Source organism: Bombus impatiens, unplaced genomic scaffold (assembly GCF_000188095.3).
Source record: "Bombus impatiens unplaced genomic scaffold, BIMP_2.2 scf_0724, whole genome shotgun sequence".
Taxonomy (NCBI): domain Eukaryota; kingdom Metazoa; phylum Arthropoda; class Insecta; order Hymenoptera; family Apidae; genus Bombus; species Bombus impatiens.
Genome location: NT_177143.1, coordinates 329,962 through 356,815, shown reverse-complemented (window position 1 = coordinate 356,815; position 26,854 = coordinate 329,962). Strand labels below are relative to the sequence as shown.

At 37.1% G+C, this 26,854-nt stretch overlaps 1 protein-coding gene across 1 annotated transcript; it reads right to left on the bottom strand.

Moving 5' to 3' along the window:
• Positions 1 to 6: 6 nt before the first annotated feature.
• Positions 7 to 4,188, bottom strand: LOC100748941 (importin subunit alpha-7). Its single transcript, XM_003492406.3, has 8 exons — positions 4,001 to 4,188; positions 2,740 to 2,949; positions 2,476 to 2,670; positions 2,142 to 2,362; positions 1,789 to 2,052; positions 1,510 to 1,714; positions 1,122 to 1,425; positions 7 to 1,041 (listed from the first exon to the last, which is right to left on the bottom strand). The coding sequence occupies exons 2-8, from the start codon at positions 2,947 to 2,949 to the stop codon at positions 845 to 847; spliced, it is 1,596 nt and encodes a 531-aa protein (XP_003492454.1). The 5' UTR covers positions 4,001 to 4,188; the 3' UTR covers positions 7 to 844.
• Positions 4,189 to 26,854: the final 22,666 nt, after the last annotated feature.

Genomic DNA, 26,854 nt, shown 5'->3' with positions numbered 1-26,854 from the left:
TAGATATGCATTTATATATAATGTATTTTCAAAGAATAGAATCACATTAATCTGACATAAATGTTACTTTTTTTCTTAAGGACATTCTGTATAAAATGGCCTTAAAATTACAAGATACGTATTTACAGTAAAAAAGTTTAATTGGTCATGTTTCCTACCTAATATAGTAAGGATGTGAGTAACGCGTTGCATAAAGTTGTCCGTGTTGGCTACGTAGTCGCGTACTTCAGTCATTAATGTCTTGCTAGTTGTGCAAGTTTTTCGTAATTCTGAGTCAGTCGTACGTCGTTTGAAATATGTTACTTCAGTAGTAAATTGTCCTGATCATTGTTTCCGTAATTATTTGTTTCTACTTAAGCACTAAGATGTTTACTTTGTTAATTCCAATAAACTAAACGTTTCATACTAAATATGGTTTATGTTATGAGGTCGAACATACGAATCTATCCGAATTGCTTCAAAGCTTAACAGCTAAAAGAATTGTCACAATTCGACATAGGTTCGTAATAAACACAATCGCATTTTTGTAGTAAACTTAGAACGATGCATATGGTGTAGCTAAAATAATAAGAGAAAACCACTTAAAATAACTGTGTATAAACATTTTACTCATCTTTATCGTCGAGCAAAAAACTGATCACTTCGAGATTTGTTTTTACTGATATTCTGACCGATACAAACGAATTCAAAATATACGTAGTAGTTATACCACTGTTTTGTATCTGACTGAACTTTTTTCTTCCATTTTGGAAATGTCCTTTTCAGGAAAAATAGTTGTAAACACAACGAACGAAACAAGGTTGAATCGGCTGGTACAATCGGAGCTCTCGTTAAAACTAGTCGATTAAAATTCAAAACCCTCGACTGGTAGCTGAGATGAATCGGGCGCTCTAAATTGGAACTGTTGTCCTTGCGCGTCAATAGTCGGTACGACTCGAGTATCTTCTTCTTCAGATCCAAAATATCGTTCAATTATGTCGAAGGCCTTCTGATAGATGTCTATATTTTGATGAGATTGCAAAAATTCTATTTTATTTAGGCCTGAAACATCGTAATCATTTATAGTAGAATCATTCTATGAAATTGCAATCAAGCTAGTTGTCTTTTAATTTCATGCTTACCGAAACATTCCTCAACTTGTACCGCATAATGATTGATACCATTATTCGTGGCAGCATCTTGTTCTCCTACACGTAAGATATTTTCCAATCCACTTAATGCAACTTGAACGATCTTAGGATCCATTACCGTTAACAAATTGCACAACGGCGGAATACATCCTTCAACAACGATATAACGTATTTGTTCAGGTGCACCACCGCTTGTAGCGTTGGTGATTGCCCATGCTGCTTCTTTTCGAATCTTAAATTCAGCTTTCGTTAAAATATCAATTAGGACGGGAAATATACCGGCATCGATGACAGCCTGTTCAAATGAAATCAGCCTGTTTTTTTAATAAGAAAAAATTTTACCGTTAAAAGTTACATTCTTAAGAATGTGTATACAAACTTGAATTTGCTGAGGATTTCCTGCTGTAATATTAGAGATAGTCCAACAAGCTTCTTTGCGAATACTTTCTAGTGACAAATTCAATAGATGATACAAACATTGCAACGCAGAACAATTAAGAACGATTTGTGTTTGTACGTCGTCCCCTGTAACTATATTACCCACTGCTCGAAGCGCCGCGCTGATTACATTTTCCTGCTGATGCCTGAAACCAATATCTTACATTATTAACATTTCAATAAAAAATGATACATTATCAAATACAAATCATATACTTACATGAGTAACTCTACCAAACGTCTGCAAACACCTGCATCGATAACTGCTTGAATTTTTTCATTCGGTCCATCGCTTAAATAGGAAAGAGCCCAACAAGCATCCGCTAGAACATCACCATCGGTATGATTAAGAAAATGAGCTAAAACTGGTAAACACGGTGCGACTTTCGTGAATTCTGGTGGTGGACTCTTGCCTCGACAAAGATTCGATAATGCCCACACCGCATTACGTGTCATCGATAAACGCGTTGCTTTAGAAAGTAATCTAATATGGAGAAATAAGAAAAACGAATTAATTTCATGTATAATTTTATATATAAACGAAAGCAAAGAAACTTGAAGCTTGAAACCTACTGCAGAAGAGGTGTGAGGATTCCATTGTCTAATACGTGATCTCTACACTCAGCACTATCTCCTGCAATATTACCCAATGCCCAAACTGCTTGTTCTTGTACATCTTCATATTCCGAACCAAGTAATGATATGAAGATAGGTACAGCTCCCGCATCCACTACTACACGTGTTTGTTGAGACGTTCCACTTGCTATATTTGTTAGAGCCCAAGCAGCTTCAAACTAAAGAGATATCAAATATTTATTGCTTCCTACAGAATTCGAAGGTCAAGTAACTTCAAACTAATGTCATACGAAATATTTATTGCTTCAAGAATGACCTTCAAGCTACTAACCTGTAGCGTACAGTTTGCATTGTTCTGCAAGAATTCAACAAATTTAGGTACAATTCCAGTTTTTACAACTTCATCTATCGGTGGATTTGGTTCCCTAGACAACATTTTTCTAAATTTTTGTGTAGCAACCAATTGATCTTCCGGATTAGGACTATACAATTCTTGCACCATTTCAAGTACCATAATGGCGGTTTTCTGTAAAAGAAACAAAATATGTTTGAGTATTTAGAATTTGTTATTTTTATATTCATAATTTGAACTTACTGATTGTGGTGCTGCAAAAGCAGATTCATTTGCTGTAACATTATCATCATCAACAGTAACTATGTTAGGAACATTGCGCCTCTTCGATAACTGTTGTTCTCTTTTCTGTTTTCTTAATTGAACGCCTTCCTCTTCTCTACGTCGTCTTAGTTCTTGGGAGTCCAAGCCCACATTTTTGTAACGATATTTATGTGTAGTTGCGGCTGACATCTAAAAAGATATTTGCAAACTGTCTTAATATTATAGTTCAATCATAATACATTAAGCACAATAAGCACAATATTGAAACTATAACTCAATTAAAGTTAATATATCTAGTGTAAGTTTCATGTTTATTATGTAACACTTTCAGTTTCCCTATATAATCAAAGATATGAAAGAAATATAAAATGTATTAATAAAAATAATTATTTTACATATATAAAATTAAGACTAACCATTAAGTATAATTAACACATTAAATTATAGAAATTTTTTATTAAATCTTTTTATCAATTGCTATATACTCCAAAAATAGCGTATATGTTTGAAAATAATTCCCTTACCAAATTTCCAAATTAAGCAATTAACGTGTGTGTGTGTGTGTGTGTGCGCGCGCGCGCATATATAATTACCCTTCTAGGAACAAAAATAATAATTTACAGTTGCAAACATATTCGACCTACTTGTCAATATCAGTAATATTAGATACAGAAAACAATTGTTACTACGGTATATAGTGCTATAAGATATGTACACAGTATGATAGATGTACTATGATAGATTAAATATGCTATATAAAAATAACAATTATGATACTGATACAATAATCAGACCAATCCGACCAAAATATACTTGTTTAATAACGAGATGTAACATAGCTGAAAAAAACATGTAAAAATTATTCGCTATGTAGGAAGTAGTGAAATTATCAGTGGACTCTGGGAATACCTTGAAGCTGCTTGACAATGGACTATTGAGGGTTAGGTATTAATTCAATGTTCGGGGGTGGGGTGTAGCCTCGAAAAATATTACTTCCAAAGGAATACGCGATAAAAAATCGTAGGTTCGAACGATGTATTAAATATGTACGTATTTAGTTACGAGGTATTGTACCCTCTACAACAGATCACGCTAGATTAGACATTTTGGCATCGACAAGGAACAGAAAGACTGACGTTCGCCTGGAATCGCCTCGATTCCTTGCGTTCCTGATACGTCGCAATCAGTATCACACTCTCACGAATAATTTTTGTGGGATAATAAAGTTCTCGTTACTTACGGCTGCGAAAGAAATTCAGGAGCCAACCGTTAAATGTAAGATTTCATAAAGAATATCGAATAAAAGCACCTCCACACTTTTTTTCACCTCCTCAAACTACGACGACCGATCAGAAATCCTTGATCTGAACTCCAACGCGCAAGGAATCACGGGTCTTGCTTGCGAAACGCTGATAGGTCCATTCGAACAATCATATTTATTAACTATTTTCCAATTTTCAGCGAGCTAATTTTGGCTCGACTGAAAGTGTCTTCGAAATCTTTCGAATGTACGATTTTTATAAATTTTGTAGATACCGTTGCTTTTTTAAAGAGAAATAAAATTCGTGAATATGCAAAATTGAACGAGATCCATGATAAAATTTGCAAAAGTTTTCCTACTGGTAGTTTCCAAGTAAGTTCTAGAAATGTTTACCGCTGATCGTGATTCTGATTGGTCGAACTCCGATTCGGCTTCCATTGGTTAAAGGAAAAAGGTAGCATAAATGAGACGCGATGTGGATGTCTTCTGGAACGCGTAATCGCGGAACGATTGCGTAAAACAAAGCAATAACCGGAAATTGGATTTTTTATAAGTTTAAATAGAAATTTACGAAGGTCTCTGGCGGGAACGACGAGAAGAATAAAGAAGATAACAGAGTATTCTATGATATTATAATAACAAGTATGATAATATGTAATCAGGGATAAAATTAAGTGGGCAGATAGTAAAAGTAAGCATCAATGAAGTTTAATTATTGAAATAGCACTAATGTTATATATCTAAGTTATATTTATTGTACATTCCTATAATACATATAGATTATTTAGTAAATTGTTGAAGTTAATATTTACATCTTTGTGCAAATAAGCTGTATTTAACGAAACTTACCTATTTCCACTATCTGTCCACTTATTTCTTCTTTTTTTACTTATTACTTCGAACAATAAGAATTTTGAATTATGTAGAGAAATTGTGTTATACGCTTCGTTTATTTATAAACAGCATCAACATTGATAGAGATAATAAAAATTTAATGTAAGTTTAAATTATATATATATATAGTATACAGATAACCTGTTTAAACAGAATGTACAATTTATTATAATTTTTATTTATTACAAATATTTCATAGTATAAAGATAAATAATTCAACAGAATAATAAATTAGTTTTCAATCGTCAACACGGTTTTTTTATTCGATACATTATAAGTTTCAAATAAGTTAGAAGGCATTGAGGTTTAGTGTACGATATATGTAATGGTATTATTAGATCTGTGTATGTATATCTTGTAGATCTTTATTTTGCCTTTCGTAACCTACCTGTTTCTATTTCAGGTAAAAGTAACAGAAGAAAACGATGACTGAGAGGTGTGGCGATTATTGGTTGCCCCTGTACACAAGACTCCACCTACCTGTACGCCTATTTCGGTTGTAAACTGGGATAGTATTTCCTCTAAACGAACAGGTATTTCATTATGGTAATGTATAAAAATCAAACAAATATGTCACTCGATTCGAAAAATGGAGTATATTTAATAAAACATATGGTATATTTTATGATATGCATTCATTGAACATTATATATTTTTTAAAGGAGAATTGCAAAATATTTAAAGGTAGCAATATTGTTGATTTAACTATTTTCTTTCTATATAATTATATTAATATAATTTTTACGATAGAACGTACTTGGATATCTACAAAAATTAGTTACGAATTGTTTTTTTAAATACCAAATGCTTAAGATATCAACGGTAAATAATTAATAAAACTATGAAGAAATACTGCTACTATAAAGTAATTGGCAAACTTTTGAAAAATGTGGCATTGCTATATTAAACAATTCTTAAGGGTACAATAACAAATAATTGAGAAAACTATAGAAATATTGTTATTGTGCTAAAGAATAATTCACAAATTTTTTACAAATTCTCTATTATTATACTATACTGTGTGACATGTGTATTATGAAAGATACACAACTATATCAAATAAACAGTTTATTTGTTTCCACCTTTTTACATACTTTTAACAATTAATAAATTGCGAATATTTATACTATTACTTTCGAGTAACGCGCTATATTTTATACTCATATATTTTTTCATATTATGCATATCCTCGCGCTTTTAAATTCCGAGATCTAATGATCGATAATTGTGCCGACGATTATGAAAGTGGCAAGACAATTAAATCACACTTATATTTTTCGTTCCGAGATATTTCAAGTTTCGCATTTTACGCTTCAGCCAAATTCTGTTTAACGACACAACTACCAGATCTATCTAAAGATTCAATTTTCCACTACTTTACAAAAATTGTTACATCGTGCAGTTACATCACTTTCATAATTACCGGTACAATCGATACACGCGATACAATTACCCTGCGCAAAAGAGATTTCCCAACTCTCAGTTCCACTAAGTCCTTCCCTTTAATCAACCCTGTCAATCCTATTGCAGATTCTGTCGAATAAGAAATCTTCAAAAACAAAATCGCCTAGCGGAGCCGATCGTGACAAGTATCGCGAATCGAGTCGTTAAAGTGAGTCGTTGGTGAACTCTGCGAAAAGTATTTAGGTTGAGAGAGGGGGTGAGAAAAAGGGGTGGCGTCGGTGGTGGAAGGTAAGGCTCGACGGACGAGCGGAGGGTTGAGGAGCTATCGGGCGTGAATAATGCGCGGCGCCGTCCGTTCCTTGGTTCGATTCTGGCTCGGCTGGATGGATTGATAAAGATTAAAGGTAAAGGGAGGTGGCAGGGTCCAGGGGTGTTTTCGAGTTAGGCGACAGAAGTCAGCCAGCGAAACGAATCGGCCGCACGTATGGAGGGGGATGATGTCACATAGGGGCTCCCCCCAGCTTAAATACATACAGATGCAAGCTGGACTGATGCATCGAGTCTCGGGGTACAGTGACGTAGGTAACCGAGGATTTTCATCAAACTTTTCCCTTCCACATGGATATGTGTACATATTATACGCCGCGTCCCGCGAATATAGTACCATCCTAAAATTGTAGTTTCTTATAGGCAGGACATGGTCAGAAAACAATGTATGAAACAAAATATTCTGTAAAATATTCTGTCAGGTTGGTTCTGTAGTTACGAAATAAGAAAAAAATTAGTGTTTTTACCATTTTACTCAGATTGACAATTATTTGATAGATTTTATAGTCGCGAGACGTAATGTATTTCCTTTTTTCAGATGAAAATAGCGCAATTTTTATATGCTTTAGTAACAAATGAACAAAAGTTTCATCTTTTGCGATTATTTCATTAAGAAGAAAAATCCTTCGTCTACGCAATAATCGTTGTATAAAGAAAATTTGTATATTGGAATAGAAGGACGCGTGTAAAAGAAGAGATCCTACCATTGTCTAGAAAAATCACACGCAACGATTATTCCATTGAAAGGAGGAGAAAAGATCGTTTTCACCTATGCTTTCCCACAATGATCGTTACGCAAGGAAATTTCTATACGTAAAAGGATACGTGTATAAAAAGAATTTCCCCACTGTATTTAAAAGTCACGCTCGATGATGGGACTACTAAAATTCGTATAGAGCGCCCGCATATCTGCTATGATCGGTACCAGTAGCGACGAATTACATAATTTGATTTAACGTGTAAACCAAGTGAACGAAGCTGGTTCCTTAACGATCGCGTTACGATCGCACGAAGAATGGTGAACGGTGACCAAGGGTCGTTTTATCTCGCGATGGAACAAAGGAAATCGTTACTAGAACGTCGGGTATTCTCCGCGAGTCGTAATATCGAGGAAGCTGCGCGATGAAACGGCCATTTAAAATGAAATACAATTCTTACCGTCGTGAAGCGGCGTACCAACGGCGACACGACATTCCATCGACCTTCTAGAAAATGGATCTCATAAAAGACTTCTTTCTTTTTCGTTTTTCATTTCTTTTTTTCTTTCTTTTTTTTTTTTTGTCGCAGACTACTTTCGCAGATAGCGTCGCTGGAGCAAGGAATCTCCTCTGTGCATGTTTTGGATGGGATGTGAGAAAGCGTACGAAAGTAACGATATCGTTTTGAGAGTTTGATAGGAGGATAGTTTGTCTCTGAACTTTATCGATAAGGTTCTTCTTACACCTTTTATTTTTGGACAGATTTGGGAATTGCTGGAATATCGAATCGATGTATTGGAAGCGAGAAATACCACCGTTTCAAAGTATTTTCGGTGTAAGCTTTTTATTTTAATTGATAATTAAATTATGAACAATGTAATGATAAATTTATAAGCAACCGTATATCGTGTGTCCTACAAATTAACACCATTATGAGACTCATCATGATCGTCTATGGTGATTATACCGATAGAATTGGAAATGAATCTGAAGGCATGTATAGAAGTTATTTATTGCAAACGAGATAAAGATATTTATTGCAAGCGTGCACTTCATACACATCACCAAACAGTTAATTATTCATTGTGTGTACGAATGACTCGCGATATTTGAAGAAATCATCTCTATTTATACCGCATACTAATTCTTTATATGCTTGTAATTAATATTTTGTAACTTCTACATGCGTTATTAGATTGGTCCGAAATTTTATCAATGTAATCGCAATAACCGTGTCTCGTTACGGCGCTAATGAAAATTTCAAAACGTTTCGTTTCACACGTACGATGTGCGCGTAAAAGCTTCGTACGACAAGTGCGCGAAAAATACTTTCGCGAGCCAGTGTATCTCACTGTATGTAGGACCATCTCGTTGATACTTCAACGAAAGTATTGCGGGATTGTTCTACGCCAATGGAAACCGCTCGGCACGGATGACTCACGCGATTTCTCTCGCAGCCTCCTTTGCACGGTCCCGTATGGTAGTCATGTACAATGGAGAATAGTAAACGCAGTAAAGGTAACTCGAAAAGAAGAGGGCCGGTGGTGCAGGGCCAGCTTCCCCCTGTGAGCGAGTACCCGCGGGTCACGTGCCACGATTTTCACCCCCGTACGACCGATTGCCAGTCCGAGCGGATCCGGATCGCTCGTTCGAGACGATTTCGCACGGCAGGGTACGAATTTCCTTCGATAAAACCGTATAATGACCGTGTTCGTTCACTTTTAACGCTAGAACTATCGGTGACAAAAGTAGAAGATATAATACGAATGGCAGGACAAGCTTTTATCCATAGATTCTAGAAAAAGTCATTAAAACTTCCCCAGATATATCGTTCTATATCTATAGTTTGTAATGAAAAAGTATAAACCGTATCGGGAAGAAAATCTTCCTGTATTTTGGAAAAAAGTCGATTCGAACGTACCTTTGTATATTTATAAAGATTCTTTGAAAAAATTGTGAACTATACCGGGAGTAGAATAAGTTTGTACCCTTACGCTTTGGAAAAATCATTCGAATCTACTAGCGACAGATTCTCAGTATTTTCACACTACGTAGGTACCGTGTGTTCGTGTGCCATAGCAAGTTTCATTAATTGAGAACATCGTTACGATCCTCCTCTGCTACGCGTTTCGCTGTAATTTACACGCGTTTCGAGCTTCTGCTGGAATAAAGTTATTATCCCTGTTCGGTGTTCTCGCCAGTGACATCATCCACCGTCAAAAATTGCGAATCAACGCAGTCACTAACAAACAGCACGAACAACATATTTACGCGAATTGATCAGTAACAAAATACATATTTAATTCCAAATGATTTCCACCAACATAGGGTCAAATCAAAAGAAGTGTTTTCCTTAGAAAAATCGAAGAATATAGCTTGAAACGCATGAAACACCTCGTGATCTACAATGTAAATAAAAATTCGAAAACTTTCTAGATCCGCAACAAAAATCTCGTTTCAAGTTTCTCGTTTCAACAAACCAGCGATAGTTCGTATCGTCAGATCTGTTAGGTTCAAACGAGAACTGGTATCTGATGAATTTTTCTGGCTCAAACGCGGTGGAAGTAGCGGCGCGCGGTTCGCGTCAGCAATTAACCGTTGCAAGCGTCTCCGGCGAGGAGGATCTTTAATTAAACAATTACGGTTAAATCGAGCGGAATTTCCAACGTTGAACCCGCATGCTCGTTAAAGAACGATACGTGTGTTCTACCTACGGCTGAAGGTGGCTCTGTGAGAAGTAAGCAGCGCGTGCAACCTTTGATCAGGTACCACGTGGACCCACATATTTCAATCCAGGGAATTGTGAGTCACGACAAGAGGCCGAATTTAGATCCGCGATAAAGAAGGATTCTATCAGAGACTGTCGCCGGTTAATTCTTCTAAGGCCATTCTCTACTTTTAACGTGAACTGACGCGTTCAATCAGCGGCCAACCAACCATTCCTCGTACCTCGAACGATCCTTCAGAAAAGGAAACCGGAAGATTACACGTCTGCCACGATAAATAGCGTTCTCTTTCGTTGACACGTCCGCTACCATGCGAATTTTATATATCGTCGATGGAGCGCGGATGTTTGTATATTTAAAAAAAAATGTCATATTACAAAATGTAATATGCAGAAATATATGAAGCGTTTAAAGTGGAATATTTATCAGGATATTTTACGGATCAAAGAAATTTCTATTAAATTCCATTTGTTTAATCATGTTTGTAAAAGTACGAAATTGCGTGAACATCGATCGTGCACTTTTAAACAAAATTGTTAATATATCAATGGACGTTACATATCGTCATTCGATAGTCGATTTGATAATTTTTATTTATGCGAGTGGTCTCACCTTAGTGGAGTTTCGGTTTACCGATAGCACTATCGTTTTTTACTTGATTTCCTTCGCCGGCCACAACATCCTTTCATCGGTTCTCTTATTTTAACCGGGCAACTCGATCTTACGTCCACGTTCCGTTTTTATCGCATTTACGAGCATAAAGATGCTTTCAGATCTCCTCTCGTCAAGATCCTAATTTATCCGCGTAGCCGAACGTAATTAACGATTGCGTTTTTATCTCAATCTTTGTACGTTTTTGCAATCTTGATCGGTAAAGGGATTATCAAATTAAAAAACTTGAACGGTGTAATACTTGGAAGAAACGTGAAAATACGAAGAATTTTTAAGTAATTTATCGTCTGTACGCTCTTTGTAAAATTCTTCCTATATTCTTCCAATATAATCTTCCCTTCTGTAATAACAAATTTTACGTTTTGGAATACCAATACGCAATAAGGTAGAAAATTTGAATATTTTAACGTTGCTAATAAATGCAAAAGCAACAAATTCCTTGATCTCTCTCGATATTTAATAAATATTCGAAGGCAGAATAGAAGACTCCGATACTTAATAAAGTTAAAAAATCGAACATCGTAATATTCCGAAGAAACGTGAAAGTACGAAATTTTCTTATTTAATACACGCTCGTACGTTGCTGATAAAGTTCTACCGATATTTTTTCCATATTGTCCGTGACTCTTCTCGGCCTTCTCCTTCAAAAATTCTTCGACAGAACGAAGATGAAGTGGACTGATAAATCGATCGATGACTCTTCGATGAAAAGCGTGCATTAGTAATCGAGGAACGTATATGAACGTTCGAGGAGTTGGTTTATTCGCTTTGGATACAAAATATCAAAAGGTACAGCCCCCTCGAACGCACTTAAGTTTGCCGACAGATATTGATTTTCGTGAGGTCAAACACGAGCCAATGGTGAGTCCGAATCCACCGCGACCGACGACTTGCACAGGACTCATTGTCGTGCGTATTTATCGTCGTGCGCGAATGGCATTGCGGAAATCCATTATTTCGCGAATCAGAATGAATAACTTCGCTCGACTATTCTCGTTCCAGTTTTACGAAACTGTAACTACGAAGAGTTTATTTGGAGTAACTCGTAAATGAGGTTCGAGTAGCAGAGCAATTCGTACGTCGAAGTAAATTCAAAGACTCGATGATTTTTATAATATATTATGAAATTTCTTACAACATTGCTGAAAGTAAGAAAAAAGTTTGTTGGAATGGAACGTCTCTCTTTTAAATATCTTATTTACTTGTATCATTTTTATTCAGGGAGAACATTCATTTTATTCGAAACAAAATAATTTTGATCGAGAAAAGAGTATTTATATAAGTATAAAGGAATTCTTCTTTGGAAATTCCATATTTTTTCGCAAAATTCCATGAGATGTATAACCATCCCATATATCAAACATTTACCAACGATCCTCCTAAATCGCATCCCATCTTCTCTTGCCAGAGGTCCATCTTGCAGATCCTCGTTCTCAAACACCTCATTGACTTTCAACTCAAAATTTCACTCTCCACAAATTCTACCACGTGATTTATCTGAGAAATCTATTTGCAAATCGCATCCATCATCTTCGTAATTCCAACTCCATCGTTTTTCTGAAATTTATATCAAAATAGCGTCGCCAATCGTAATACGCTTAGATCCCAGCTACGTCGATTGTACACTGCGACTTTACTACGATTTTAACGTTCTGCCAGGTTTCTTATTCGTCGAAAATTAATGCTACGAGTATAAAGAGCGTTTTCTTCCTTTCAGAAGCATTTTCGGCGAATGAACTTTCCAGGTTAACGGAATCTTAAGCCGAATCCTCCTTAAGCCGACATCAAATTTTTAATTAGACGACTTTTGCTCTTCTCGGTGAATGCTTCAACCTCGCAAGCTGTCCGACACTTCATATTTGAACGTATCAATAGGCGAAATAAACAGTGGAAACAGAAATAATGTAAATTAGTCAAATTTCATATCTTCTACGATAGATCCAAATTACATATGCATTTAACGATTGCTAGCGATATTCCTAAAACTTAGAGCGGAAAGAACTATTGTAACGTGATTCGAGTCTTAAAGGGTTAAAGAAAAGGGACAAAGCGAAAGAAAGAAAGAAAGAAAGGGAAAGGAATAGTAATTGAGCGTACCTGTAGGCGAAGAGAACGCGACAGAGAGGGTAAGCAAAGGGGGAGAGGAAAAGCGGCAGGAGGGTGGTCGACGATGCTCTCTCAGTCAAACACGGGGAAAAAATACAGGGCAACCGAATGAATGAATGGCTTCCAATCTGTTCCATCCCTTTGTTGAAGCGGCTCGTGCCGCGTGTGCAAATCTACCCTTCTCCCCATTTTCTCTCCTTCTCTTTCTCACACAGACATTCCTTTTCTCTTGCTCGTGCATAGTCTTCTCTGTCCACCCTGCCCCTCTTGCGAGCACACGCCTCACACCTGAGCACAATGGGATCCCGATTTCACCCTCGTGCACCACCTTCCCATCAAGCGTGTTTAAATACTGACGTGCGCCGTAATATGTGCGTCTGAGCATGCCCAGTTTGTCTGCCTGTCTCCTGTATATACGTATACACGTGTATGCGATTGTATGCGAGTTTCACCCTCTCGTTGGGCCATGTAACCCCCCAGTCACGTCGCCAACCATCCCCCTTTTTCCTTCGTTCATTCGACTCGCCTTCGATTTCACGTGACCGTAAACGGTCGAATGTGTGTCGGAATATGACTTTTGCCTGTACCGTGATCATTGATTATCGGATTTTATCCTTCGTAGTTTCCTTCTTCTCTTCTGTTTTAATCCCTCGTCGATGAGGTTTCTTTCGTTCGCTCGGTGGTATTTTGATCGTGGATCGTGGTCCACTTAATTCGCAAACTGTACTTCGGGTTTCTATATTTCGCGTTTCCGGGGAATTTGAAAGTACGGGAAATTGCGCAGAACGTACGTGGGATGGAAAAATATACGAGACATCGAAACGGTCAAGTTAGATTGCAACCGTCGCAAGAATTTAACTTCAACTTATCGGCTCGTTCTACAATTTCCGTTCTGTCTGTCGCGGCACGTGAGAAAAGGAAGTATGCAGCCACCGCAAGAATTTCACTTATCGTTCGATTCTACGATCTTAGAAGTTAAGGTAATTAGAAATCACAATCGCCACAGTAATTCAATCTCCGCTCCTATAATTCTACGATCTTCGTTCTACTATTACACGCAATAGGGGAGTTTCTGATCTGTCCAAGAAATAAATACACGCGAGCAAATCTACTCGTTTACGCAAACGTTGTGAAACGGGAAGAAAAATCGTAGCCGTGACCACCGAAGGGAAAAACAAATTGATATTCGATTTCATCGATCACGAGTCTAGAAAATCACGAAATTAAGAAACGGAAAAGACAACACCGAAAATCCATCCACCTAACAAACCGTATAATCCATTCACAGACCAAAACGATTAATTTGACTTTTACAAATTTTACTTAACGTCTGCTTGCTGTTTCGCAGAGTCAATCGATCAATGGCAAACGAACGGTTCGTATAAAACCGAAAGGAAGATCCTGATCGTAATCGCTGTAAAAAGCCTTCAAATCCAATTTCATCGATCATCAAGCTCGTGACAAAAGTGACTGGTAATTAAAAGAAAGAAGAGAAAAGGACCATTTCGATTCAGCTCGATACCGAATAGGTGAACGAGCGCGCATATTAAAAGCCTTTTAACGTAACCGACTGTATTCAAGGTACTTTGGAGGCAGGGTTGAAACCACCCCAGTCGGATTCACCCTCCTGGCACAGTCCAAGCTCTACGTGCGCCGATTCGTATGTACCTACGTGTTTAGGGAATAGAGAAGCACCACGTAGGGGGATGAAGGATAGAGGAAGAACCAAAATGGATGTTTAGGGGTAGGTGGAGGAGGAGGGGGCAGGGTGAATCAGGAGGAGTATGGGATAGGGAGGGATAGGTTATGTTCTTTCCGCCTGCATAGCCATCTATTCAAGTTATTGCATTACTGGCTTAGCTTTGCTACCCCGTAGCTCGTGCACGATGCGTAGCCACCCCATCGTCCATATCCAATATCCATCGACACCGCGGCTGCATTTTGCAGCGCGCACCTTCCCAGAACACGTAACCGCAATCCCTTTAACCTTTTGTTTGCCGATTCGATGCCACGCTCGATTCGACGGATTGCTGATTTTATGGCGCAATTGAAAAATGCAACGGAACGTTTTTGCATGCAGGGGCCGGCTAGTTTGTAAATATTGGGATTCTTCACATTTTTTTTTTCTTTTTATGTCCTTTCTCTTTTCTCAGATATTCTTATTTACGATATAGTATTCTATGGCGACAGGCGAACGATCTATAAAATTGAAATTTACAGAACGAAGCTATGTATTTTAAATATTTGTACCACTGTAGACGAGGAGGTGAGTTTAGGTCGTCGTTGATGAGTATCGAAAGTTTGAGTGGCTTTCGGCCATGAAAAGACACGTCTGTCGCTTTACACGGTAAAAGTATTTGCAAAATAGTTTTTACGTCAGACAGACGGGTAATTTTATTTGTCTTGTGATTTCTCGACACTCGAAGATTATAAATTGTAAACAATTGTGGCTCGTTAACAATTGTAAGAGAAACTCTTGTACGCGTTTAACTATTAATTCTGATTGTCTAAAGAATGGTTTATTTGGACGCGTGTTGCCGATGAATAGGAGCGATAATTCAATTTATTATCACGGCTGATTTGACAAACGCGGCGGATCGAAAAATCGGAACGTTCGCTGAGATACAACCACGGCCCCGTGAAATATCTGTCAAATATCTATCTCTTGGACGTGAGTGCGAGCATAAATTATTTCTGTAAACAGTAGTCTGCCTGCGAATGCATATGCACGCGGTCGTATTTCATTACGCGAAACGTGGGCTGCGCGTCGCGCACCTGAGACACGTGCCATTTCACGTCGCGAACGAGACTTGTACCAGAAGATCTGCACAAGACGTTTCGAATAAAATTATCGATTTACGAAACTATGAACTTCTACGTTCATCGATGTGCAAAAGTACAGGACATTAAAAGGCATAAGAGCAACGGACGAATAACGGTAAAAGTAAAACGGACATCGAATTATCTTGGTTTCTTGCGATATTACATTTTTGAGTTAGTCGACGTAAAGATGTTAGATGGACCAATGACACTGTACCTTTCTGACACAGAATTGCAATTTTCGCGTAAATTCTCGTTCGATAAAACTGCGAGGAAAAGGAATATAAGGAGCAAGAAGAAAAAAAAGAAAGGAAAGTCTTTCAATCTGTCAAATTTTGTTATAAACGTCTAAGAAATTGTTTTTCCAATTTTATTAAACTTTGTTTTACTAAATCGATTAAAAATACCATTTAACTAGCAAATACGTTATATTTAATCAGATGTAGAACTTAAACACAACGTGGATTTAGCATCAAATCCGTTGAACCTATTCGTATTTGCAGTATCGAAATAATATTAACAGACTATTGTGATACTACTGGCGGAATATTAAATGAATTAAAGCTGCGCAGCCGATTTAGCAGACATACAACGGTACAAAGGAAATAATATTAATCACGATAATGAACAGCGAGTCTGTGTATATAAATGATTGAATTAGAGGCAGTATCGATGTTGCACGAGTTCCATGGTTCCATGATTCGGCCGGTGGCGTTGCAGGACGTATCGATAGATGCCACATGTGGGAGGAAATACGATAAAATTACCGGAGGAACAGCGATAGAGCAACGCGTCACGAGGAAATCCAGGTTTATCGCGATACGCGTAGCCACGATTCGTCACGTATCGACGAAAAATCTATTTTGCGACAAGGGGCTTTCGTCGAACGCGATAAAACACGGCCGATGTGTCCATTGTAACGAGGCTAATGGACAGATTTATGGTCACTTCGCACCTCGTTTACGCGCCCTTCCAATTACCGGCGTTTCGAGCACCTTTAAACTACTGTAAAATCTCTACCCTCGACACGCTGATTTCCAACACGCGATCATTTCGTCGATTTTATTTTCTCAATGTCTAACTCACGCTAGATTCAATTAGTTATCTAAATTAAGTAATATTTACTTATAATACTTACTTATAAATTATACTTATTTATAATAAGTGTTAACTTATTATAAATAATCAGCCATGTCACTGCGTCACGCCAGAAAAATTACTGAAAATTCTCAACGCGAGAATTGATCGTAATTTTAATAAATAAATAAAAAGAAAAATTTCTAACTCTCCGCTGGTATCGTTATGATTAAATTACTTTGTCTTGGAATTTTTTATCGGTCCTGTTCTTTCGTCGCATCTTCTATCTTTTAAATTCTCAGTGAATGGAACTGAATTTCTTTTCATTTATGAGCTTCCAACGAGACACGTTTTTTCTTTTTGTTCGTTTTTACGTTTTCGGTGAGTCGATTCTCTTTCTCCTTTTTTTTTTTATTAATGGAATTTTCGAGTTTGCGAACGTATAAGAATGTGTGAACGGACAGCGAGGTACAGACGACCCAATTTGTTTGCCTGTTAAAACGAAATTTCGAAACGTCAACGTGATGGCTCCGATAAAACGGAATTAACACGCGTGAAACAGGTCCCGCGTGTCTACGTCCGAGCTAACAGCGCGCGACCTGGATAATTTTGATATGTCGACGAAGTATCGATGAAACGCCGACGATAAATCAACGCTGGCTGATGATTACCTACGTACGGGGAAATGCGTTTCAACGATATTAATTCTTTAATACGGAAAGCTTTAATTAACAACGGAGAATTAACCGAGCAACTGTGTTTCCGAGTTTCGTTTCGTTTTTCTTTCCAGCTCATCGAGAATTTTTTCTTTTTTTTTATTATTTATTTATTTACATTTTACAATTTGTCAAATAGGACATTATCGAGAATTAGCTAGGGAAATAATAACGTAAGAGATACGCGAACGAAATTTTACAAATAAATACAAGAAAAAACCACAAGGAAGATGATTCTTTCATAGATCATACGTCTACTTTTTACACGAAAACAATTTTACAATTTTCCTAAACTGTTACTGTCACCGCTCACGCAACTTTTCTACATTTATTATCATTTTTCATATTATTCACTTATCCTACCAAATGTCCAAATCGGACAAATTGTGAATGTAAACAACTAAATAAAAAAACAAAATATTATTCCCTTGATCTCTAACGAGTTAGAAAAAAAACCACAAGGAAGATGATTCTTCCATAGATCATACGTCTACTTTTTACACGAAAACAATTTTACAATTTTCCTAAACTGTTACTGTCACCGCTCACGCAACTTTTCTACATTTATTATCATTTTTCATATTATTCACTTATCCTACCAAATGTCCAAATCGGACAAATTGTGAATGTAAACAACTAAATAAAAAAACAAAATATTATTCCCTTGATCTCTAACGAGTTAGAAAAAAAACCACAAGGAAGATGATTCTTCCATAGATCATACGTCTACTTTTTACACGAAAACAATTTTACAATTTTCCTAAACTGTTACTGTCACCGCTCACGCAACTTTTCTACATTTATTATCATTTTTCATATTATTCACTTATCCTACCAAATGTCCAAATCGGACAAATTGTGAATGTAAACAACTAAATAAAAAAACAAAATATTATTCCCTTGATCTCTAACGAGTTAGAAAAAAAACCACAAGGAAGATGATTCTTCCATAGATCATACGTCTACTTTTTACACGAAAACAATTTTACAATTTTCCTAAACTGTTACTGTCACCGCTCACGCAACTTTTCTACATTTATTATCATTTTTCATATTATTCACTTATCCTACCAAATGTCCAAATCGGACAAATTGTGAATGTAAACAACTAAATAAAAAGAAAAATATTATTCGCTTGATCTCTAACGAGTTAGAAAAGAAAAAGAAGTAAAAACACGATTCCTCGACCAATTTCGATGGTCCAATCGTCGTTTAAACGGGGGCAGAATGGTTACCCCGAGGAGGAGGCACGTGGTATAGGTGGGAGAGCGAGATTTCCTCGTGGGAACTGGCTGTGCCACTCTAGGTCGAATTTATCGATGAGTCACGCGTGCGATCTCGCGACGCCGCCACGTTTTTGCAGAATCGTTCCGCCTAAGGGGAACTCGCGGTAACGGCGGCCCTTTTGCAAGCAGCGCATACGTACCTAGCCCATAAAATCTGGCCCGCATAAGGGGCACCTAAGCAGTGAGCAAAGAGAGAGAAGAAGAGGAAAGAGAGGAAGGTGAGCAGCTCTCTGTGGACCCCCGGGCTGTCGCCCATATGGCGAACATCGTTATTGCCGCGTCGAGTCCATAGGTAAACTACGCCAGCAAGCACACACTTTTGTACTTTTTGTCTCGAAGAGAAAGAGAGAATATCGTTTGTGCTGTCCCACGTTCGTGGCTCCACCTTCCCCATGGAACACGATCTGTCGTTACAGGAACTCTGACCTGTAACATTCGGCTCGACGTGGTGCTGATGAGAGCAGACCATCGATTTCCAAATGGTTGGTCCATCAATAGGTCACGTAGTCACGTTAACTGAGATTTTTGTCGAGTAAAAAATTCCTGCTATGTTTCAAGGGGGCACTACCCGCTAGACCTAAACGTTAGTTATCATTTAGTTATCTAAATTAAGCATATTCACTTACTTATAATACTTACTTGTAAATTATACTTATCCATAATAAGTATTGTCTTATTATAAATAATCAGCCATGTCACTGCGCCACGCCAGAAAAATTACTGAAAATTCTCAACGCGAGAATTGATTGTAATTTCAACAAATAAATAAAAAAAGAAAATGTTTCAAGGTGTTTCAGATAAAATTAATGGGACGGATGACGTACAGGTAGCGGTAACAATCTCGTCACATGTTCTACGAACTGTGAAAATATCTTTCACATATCTTTCTTAGAAAACTCGGGTCGTGGATGGTCGAAAGAAGGGACCCGTCTTCAAATTTTCATATTTCAATTTTCTTCCCGTTTTAGCAAACAAGAAGGATTATTAACGCCGTAAGAGGAGATTTATCGTAAAATTGAAATATGCCAAGGTATTCCTTGATGTTAGGGAAACATTCGCGTGGAAAATGATGGTCGAAAGCATGATCAAGATATAAAATAGTATGGAATAATTTAACTGTTTATCGGGAAAATTTTACTCGTCTAAAATCGTTTAACGAATAATCGAAATCCGATTCAGTTAAACATCGCACGAGTGTGTTTTTTTTTTTTTTTTATTTAATTCTTTACATTCGCAATTTGTCCATTTTGGACATTTGGTAGAATACGAGTGTGTGGCGAAAAATTATCGTCTTCGAAAGTTTGACGAGCCCCGAAACAGATCAAAAACTCCCTTCCTTTTCAGAGACTCTTTCCTAAAGTATAGGTAGCTAAGTAAACGTTTGGAATGTTTGAGAGTGGAATTTTCTTCAACGAATGATTTACTCGCGTTACGCGTAATATACAGAAAATGTTACTGCTAATGGAACAGAGTAAAGTGATATTACGCGAAAAGAGAAGAAGATAGAATCTTTTCAAGATTTTTATAGAGTTAATCTTAACGCTGGAATTATCAAATCGATCGAAGAGATTGATATTAATTTCCCTGATAGTATTAATGTTTAGATTTATCGAGAAATATCATTACGTAATTAATTACGTATAATATATTTAAGCTCGTTTCAAAGATCGATAAATTAGCATTAAATATTTACTTGGTTCGTACATATTGTGTACGCATTTGATTATTTTTCCAGTAAAAAATGTTGTATAAATTTCGAGCGAAAAATGCCTGGAGAACGGGGATCCGATGTGATTTTTGCGATGTTTTCACTGCAAAAATCGAAGATCATCGAGTCAAGTTTACACAGGGTTGTTTCAAACAAATTCCATTCAAAAGAGAAACTATCATATTCCAAAGCCAAGCAATCACTATTAAATTACGCTCACGTTCCCCAACATGAAATCTCCCATCGATAAGACCTCCAGCTTCCTCTTCGCTGTTCTCATCAGAAAACTTTTTGCCCTATACGGGTGTCGAGACGATCCTTCTTCTATCGCGATTCGTCTTTGCTTCTGACAGCAAAAACTCAGGCGAATTCGATATCTCGTATCGTTAAGAAGCCGATCGAGCCTCTGTGTAGCGACTGTAAAGGCGTACAGTAAAGGGTTGAAGTTGGTACGCGGAATTGTCGAAACAAAAGCAAGAAAACGGTTGCCCCATGGGCGTGAACCGAGGTCGAGTTGTTAATATGTCACGCTTTATGGGCCGACAGGTTATACAAAGTAACCTGGACACGCGGCTACGTGTTGCTATGGTAAGCCTGTTTCTTAAAGCTTTTAAAGTGTAGCGATAGGGAGAGGAATTTGCTTGGATGCTGAGATGCTGTGAAATTTGTATCATACTTTAAATGGATTGTCGGGGTAAAAAGTAAAAATAGCAGCTTGGAATTTTATTTGAAAAATTAAGCGAAACATCTTGAGAATTTCTGCGAAGCAGCGACAACGTTGAGATTTTAGAATTTAGAATTTTTAAGCATTGGCGAAAAGACTTCTTAGTTGAGCGTAGAACTACTGTGACGCTTGTACATTGATATAAATTAGAAAAATTGAAAATACCGTTCGAGAAGGATATTGGGATTTTTCTTGGCATCCAATTTTCTTCCAAGCTTTCGTAATTTCAAAGCGAAAATTCCCAACCAGCCTTATAAATTGCGGTATACCACTGCAATTTTCCAAATAGTTCCATCCAACGCGATATTTATGACTACGCCGCGTATTTTTATATAAATCAGTATCTCTTATAGGACTAATTAAACAAATGGAATCCAAGTAGGAGTTTATTTAATCCACTGAATATTATTATCTTGTCCCAAAGGTTTCTTCCGTTTCGTAAGGAAATAATGGATGCGCGCCATTTTTTCTTTCCTATTATTTTATTGAATTATGCATGATCCATTTGTTACACCAGAGCAAAATGATATAGAAACATGAAATAGAACAAACGCACATTTCTTTCAATGGAATAAAACGGATGAAACATAATTTAATAAAATAATGTGAAACAAGAAATGTTGCGCATTATAAAACGAAGGAAACTTCCAGACAATTTAATATATTAAGTATTTTATACATGTGAATTCTGTGTAATTTTGCAACTCAAAATTTCTTATTATATAGATGCATAGAAATCCGTAGCTTATTTATGACCTTCAAGGAAACACCCAACAGATCTCACAAAGGACGTGAATCAAATTCGATGATGGTATCCCACTGGGAGTAGCCATCCACATGTTATATTATTATATCTCTAAGCTATAATATTTTACCGAACGTCCTACTGGACAAATTGTAAAATGTAAATAAATAAATTAAAAAAAAAAAAAAGAAGAAATCCGTAGCTTATTTACGACCTGCGAACTATTCTCCATCTTGTAAACCTGAGTTTATCTTTTATTTAACTTTCAAATGATACACTTACGTTTTAATTGAATTGCCTTACTTAGTATCTGGATATAATCGTTTTTATCGACAGGATTCCTACAACGAGGGTAAACAGCTCCTCCGCGTTGTCGATTGGCTCAAGGGAAACCCGCGGTAGCCAGGACTGGTGCCTATCTTATTTTGCAAGCGGCACTCTCAGGGTAAACAGAAATTCGAACGTAACAAATATTTGCTCCGCTTGCCCTGGTTATATTATACCGCCTGACTGCTTAACTTTGTTCGTGCTCGGACATACTAGCCGTGACTTATCCACCACGCGTATTAAAAACCTTGGAACTTTCGTTATATCGTCACGATAAGGGGTATTAGTTCACGTCGTGATTATTGATTGCAACATTCTGACTCTGACGTGTTCTTTTCTCAGCCATGGTTAATCATGGTTGGTCGAATGTTGCATGTAATTGATGGATATACTGTTGCAATTTCAGAAGACGATACTATAATTGGGACACTGATTGTCTTTTTTATCTTTCCGTGTAAGATGATGTAGTGTTTTCATTGTAAAACGATACGGTGCTTGAGTATTCCAATGCGAAACGACGAAGCAAAGAATGGCTGATATGCGTGTAAGTAGTTTGCGAATGTTTACACAAATTCGCATTTTTATAAACTAAAGAAATGGAACTTACGTATCGTCATCGACATATTATAACAGATAACTATATCTTGAGTTTTGATTGAAGGAGATTAAATGAAAATAGAAGAACTCGGCCATCAACGTTGGAAAAATGTCGACGCAACGATTCCAATAGTTTGACGAATGACTTAAGTCGATATTTTATGAGAATGTTTAACCTTTTAAAGATTAGAAGAATCTTGAGAGAAAAAATGAAGAGTCGTTGATTCTTCTCTTTAATCTTAAGAAGCAAAGTTTGATGAATCGATAATTTATCAAATATAAGATTAATAGACAGTGTACTGAAAATGTTTTAAATTGTTCTGCTGTGAAGTGCAAAAAGCACGTCTAATTATTCTTTCCATATAGTCGCTTGGAAGGTAAGTAAGCACGTGAAGCTAACGAAGACAGATCTATGCTCTCGCTTTCTTCTTCCTCTTCTATCCTTCTCTTTCGGTTTATTTCTTCTCAAGTTTTTCTTCTACGTTTTTCTTCGAGATTCTTCCCTCTCCCTTTTGCTTTTCTCGTTAAACGGAATTCTTCTCGTAACGCGAAGCTAGTTCAGATTCTTGGAATCCTTGATCGAAAGGTTTGTTCACTCGCATGGTTTCACAGTTGACGTTTTTCCATCTTATTTGGCAGTTAGTGAACTGGCGTATAATCACAGAAATTGAAACTCGATATTTGATTAAGATATTTGCACCTTACGTACATTCTCTTCATCTTTGCGCCTTCAAATATTCGTAAAAATGTAAGTTTCCGTAAGCATCCGCGATCCGATGATAAAACATCAATACTCTTGAATATTTCGAAATGGTAAAAGCGAGCATTTAACTGACTAACGAGGATAAAGGTACAAAGCGGCGATCGTGTTTTTCCCGAGATCGTCTTTGTTTCTTATTCTCGTGCGTCGAGCAGGAAGAACCACGACGCCTCCCACTTTTGCTCTTGGAAGAGGAGCAAGAGCACGGAAGAATGCTCGCGTGTGTGGATTCCATTCCACGCCAGTTTTTCGCCGTATATACCTGATTAATCGCGATCGGGAAGCTTGTGGAAGCGTGTCGGAGAGAAATGGCAGCGAGATCAGCGTAACGTGAAACGAAGAGAGAACAAGGGAGAGACCTGGTATTGGATGGAAAGAGAATGGGGAGAAGAGAGGCGCACAAGTGGCGCACACATGGTGCACAGTTGTTCGAGAGGTCAGGTTTTTGTCCACGAGCCTTCAGTTTTACAGATCCGGCCGAGTTTCTCTATGTCTCTATATCTATATACAGGGTGATCCACGTAACGCGACATTTCCATTCCTCGATGGGATTATAGTCGGGGCTGTTTCTATGGATGGAATGACAGAATTGGGGGACAATGTGTATCGTCAGAAAGTTTCTCTGGGTACGGATTGATATTACGTTGGGATGAAATCTTGCGAATGTTTGGTATTGGGGATGCGTCGCAGCGTACAATTTTACCCGGCTATTTGATTATTATACAGAGATAATATTTATAATCGTGCTCGAAGATATTCTTTATCGTCGTTCATTGGGATAAATAATTTTGACGAATTGTATCTTCTCACGTTGCTTCTTTCTTTTCACAGGCAATCTTTACTATTGCGTTTGGAGATATTTTTTATTGTTACTCGTGCAAACGAAGAGTTTTGAAGAAGAATGCTTTTACATTTTTCTGAGTTCATAGGTACACGATTTTGTACTATTCTTATTGTACAGGAAGAGGGACAGTACTGACCTTGGTACTAGAATAAAGCAAAATGAAGACACTGAGGGAGAGTGAAGTAAAATAAAGGTGTTAATATACCGTGGGAAAATTCAAAAGATATTATACTTGTTGTCACTAAAATTTTTTTTTTTTATATTTATTTATTTTCATTTTATAATTTGTCCAGTAGGACATTTGATAAAATATTATAGCTTAGTGATATAGTATTATAACATGTGGATGGCTACCCCCAGTGGGATACCATCTTCGAATTTGATTGATTTATTTCTTTAATCATCTCAGATAATACGTGTTTGTTAGGTTATGTTCTTTGTGAGATCTGTTGGGTGTTGTCACTAAATGACGTAGGATTTATAGAATTTAACTCAATTAAGAATCAAGAATTGGCTAACAGAGACAAAGTTAGGAAGAAAGAATCCGTTTTAATTATCTCTTCTGGAAATTACACAGCCTGCAAGATCGAGTATATGCAAACTTCGTTAGACAGACGAATGAATCAGCCTGTACACAAGTACACATATATGCAACCGCCAGTCCCCATTCGTTCTAACAAATTGTCGAACCTTGGCGTTTACGTTTCGTTTTGTATAGGTGGCCAGGCTAAAGGTTGTAAGATACGGTGAAATTTGAGCAGTCCAAAGGAAAAAACTTACGCTTTCCAGGAGAAGCGATAAAGAACATCGATTTCGTGGCACAACGATAAGTCACCCTTCGCTTTTCTTTACGGTGCTACAAGAAAAATAGACACAATAAATTAACTTTTCGTAATCCCGATTTCCATAATCTCAGTTCTAACGACAAACATTGAAAGAACTAATTGAAAACAAAATAAAACTCTAATAGGGAAAGATAATAACAATTATCAATTAATATCTTAACAATGAGAGATAACTTGCCATAGTTCAATTTCTTATCGTTAATAAGAATTAAAAACAAGACAAAAGTACGATAAATTCTCAATGAAAAATGGTTTTATGAAAATAGAATTTATTAATACTAATATTTTAATTCGATCTCCGACCAATTCCATTCTGATCTCATTGACGATTATATGGCTACCGATGGTTAGAAACTATAGATTACATTTCTCGAGAAGAGTTCTCTGAACGAGTTTAGAATTCATAATCAGCTTAGTTGGCATGGCATGAATCATAGAAAAATTCAGTCGGTCGCAATGAACTCATCGATGTATCGAACGAAAAAGCAATGAGGCGAGCCAACGCCATCGGTCATCCGTGAAAGACGGTGGTATAAAACCGCGCGTTATCTGGATAAGAAGAAAGCGCAATCTTTGGTAAAACACAATTGACCGATGATCCCTGGAACAATAAGCGTCGACTGGCCTTTCCATCCAGTTATTCCACACCGCGTAGTTACCCCATCTCGTCCACGGAAGATAAAAATCTGGTCCAGTTTTTCGTTATATAAAACCCTGGAACGTGGCTGAATGAACTCGTAAAAAGACAAGTGGAAAAAATGGTTACCTCCAATTGGAACGGACCAAGGAGAAAAAGAAGTCGAACCCTCGTTAGACGTTTATTCCTTCCATCATCGCTGATTAATATATAGCTCGAGATAAAAGCGTTCAACTATACTGTACACTTAAAAGGTATCAATCTTTGAGACGAGATAAGCGAGATAAACCCTCCAAGATCTCAAGTACCATTTAAAAAATGAAGCCATATATCACTATATATTGCGTTGTTTGGAAAGTTTGTAACGGAAGTTAAGAAAGACTTAAAATTTAAGTAGAATTTTCGTCACCTGTAGCTTTACGAGTCTTTTAGATTCTAGAATACGATTACGTTGTTCAATTAATTTCTTGCAAATGTTTTTCAAACACGAGAACGTTCCAGTTAACTTTCAGAATTCCTTGAACGTACGAGGTCTTACTGAAAAAAGAAGAAAGGAACCTGTTTCATTAACAAATTTTCATTACGAATCAAACATTATATTATCTGATATAAATTCATAATAAAACAAAACGAACCTTTCGAACAATCCAATAGAGGGGAAAGTATACTCCAGGAATAAATCTTTTCGAAACAACACGAAACGGAAATATCCTCTAAAATATTTCCATATAAACCATCCCAGTTCCCAATAAGGAAGATTCTTCTCCACCACTAAATCCTTCCAAGAGAAGTGTATCTGTATCTTTCTCTACGATTCAAAAGTCGAAACGTGATCATAACGCGTGGGGAGAGACGGAACTCGAAACGTGGCACGCGGCAACTTATCTGCGCGCATATACTACACAGAGATCGGAAACATC

What these genes read in the sequence shown, in the direction of transcription:
- LOC100748941 (XM_003492406.3), bottom strand. Translation starts at nt 2,949, where the DNA reads ATGTCAGCCGCAACTACACATAAATATCGTTACAAAAATGTGGGCTTG. An exon ending in CGTTTGGTAGAGTTACTCAT is followed by an intron (nt 1,715 to 1,788) that starts GTAAGTATATGA and finishes TATTGGTTTCAG; the next exon opens with GCATCAGCAGGAAAATGTAA. An exon ending in ACAAGTTGAGGAATGTTTCG is followed by an intron (nt 1,042 to 1,121) that starts GTAAGCATGAAA and finishes ACGATGTTTCAG; the next exon opens with GCCTAAATAAAATAGAATTT.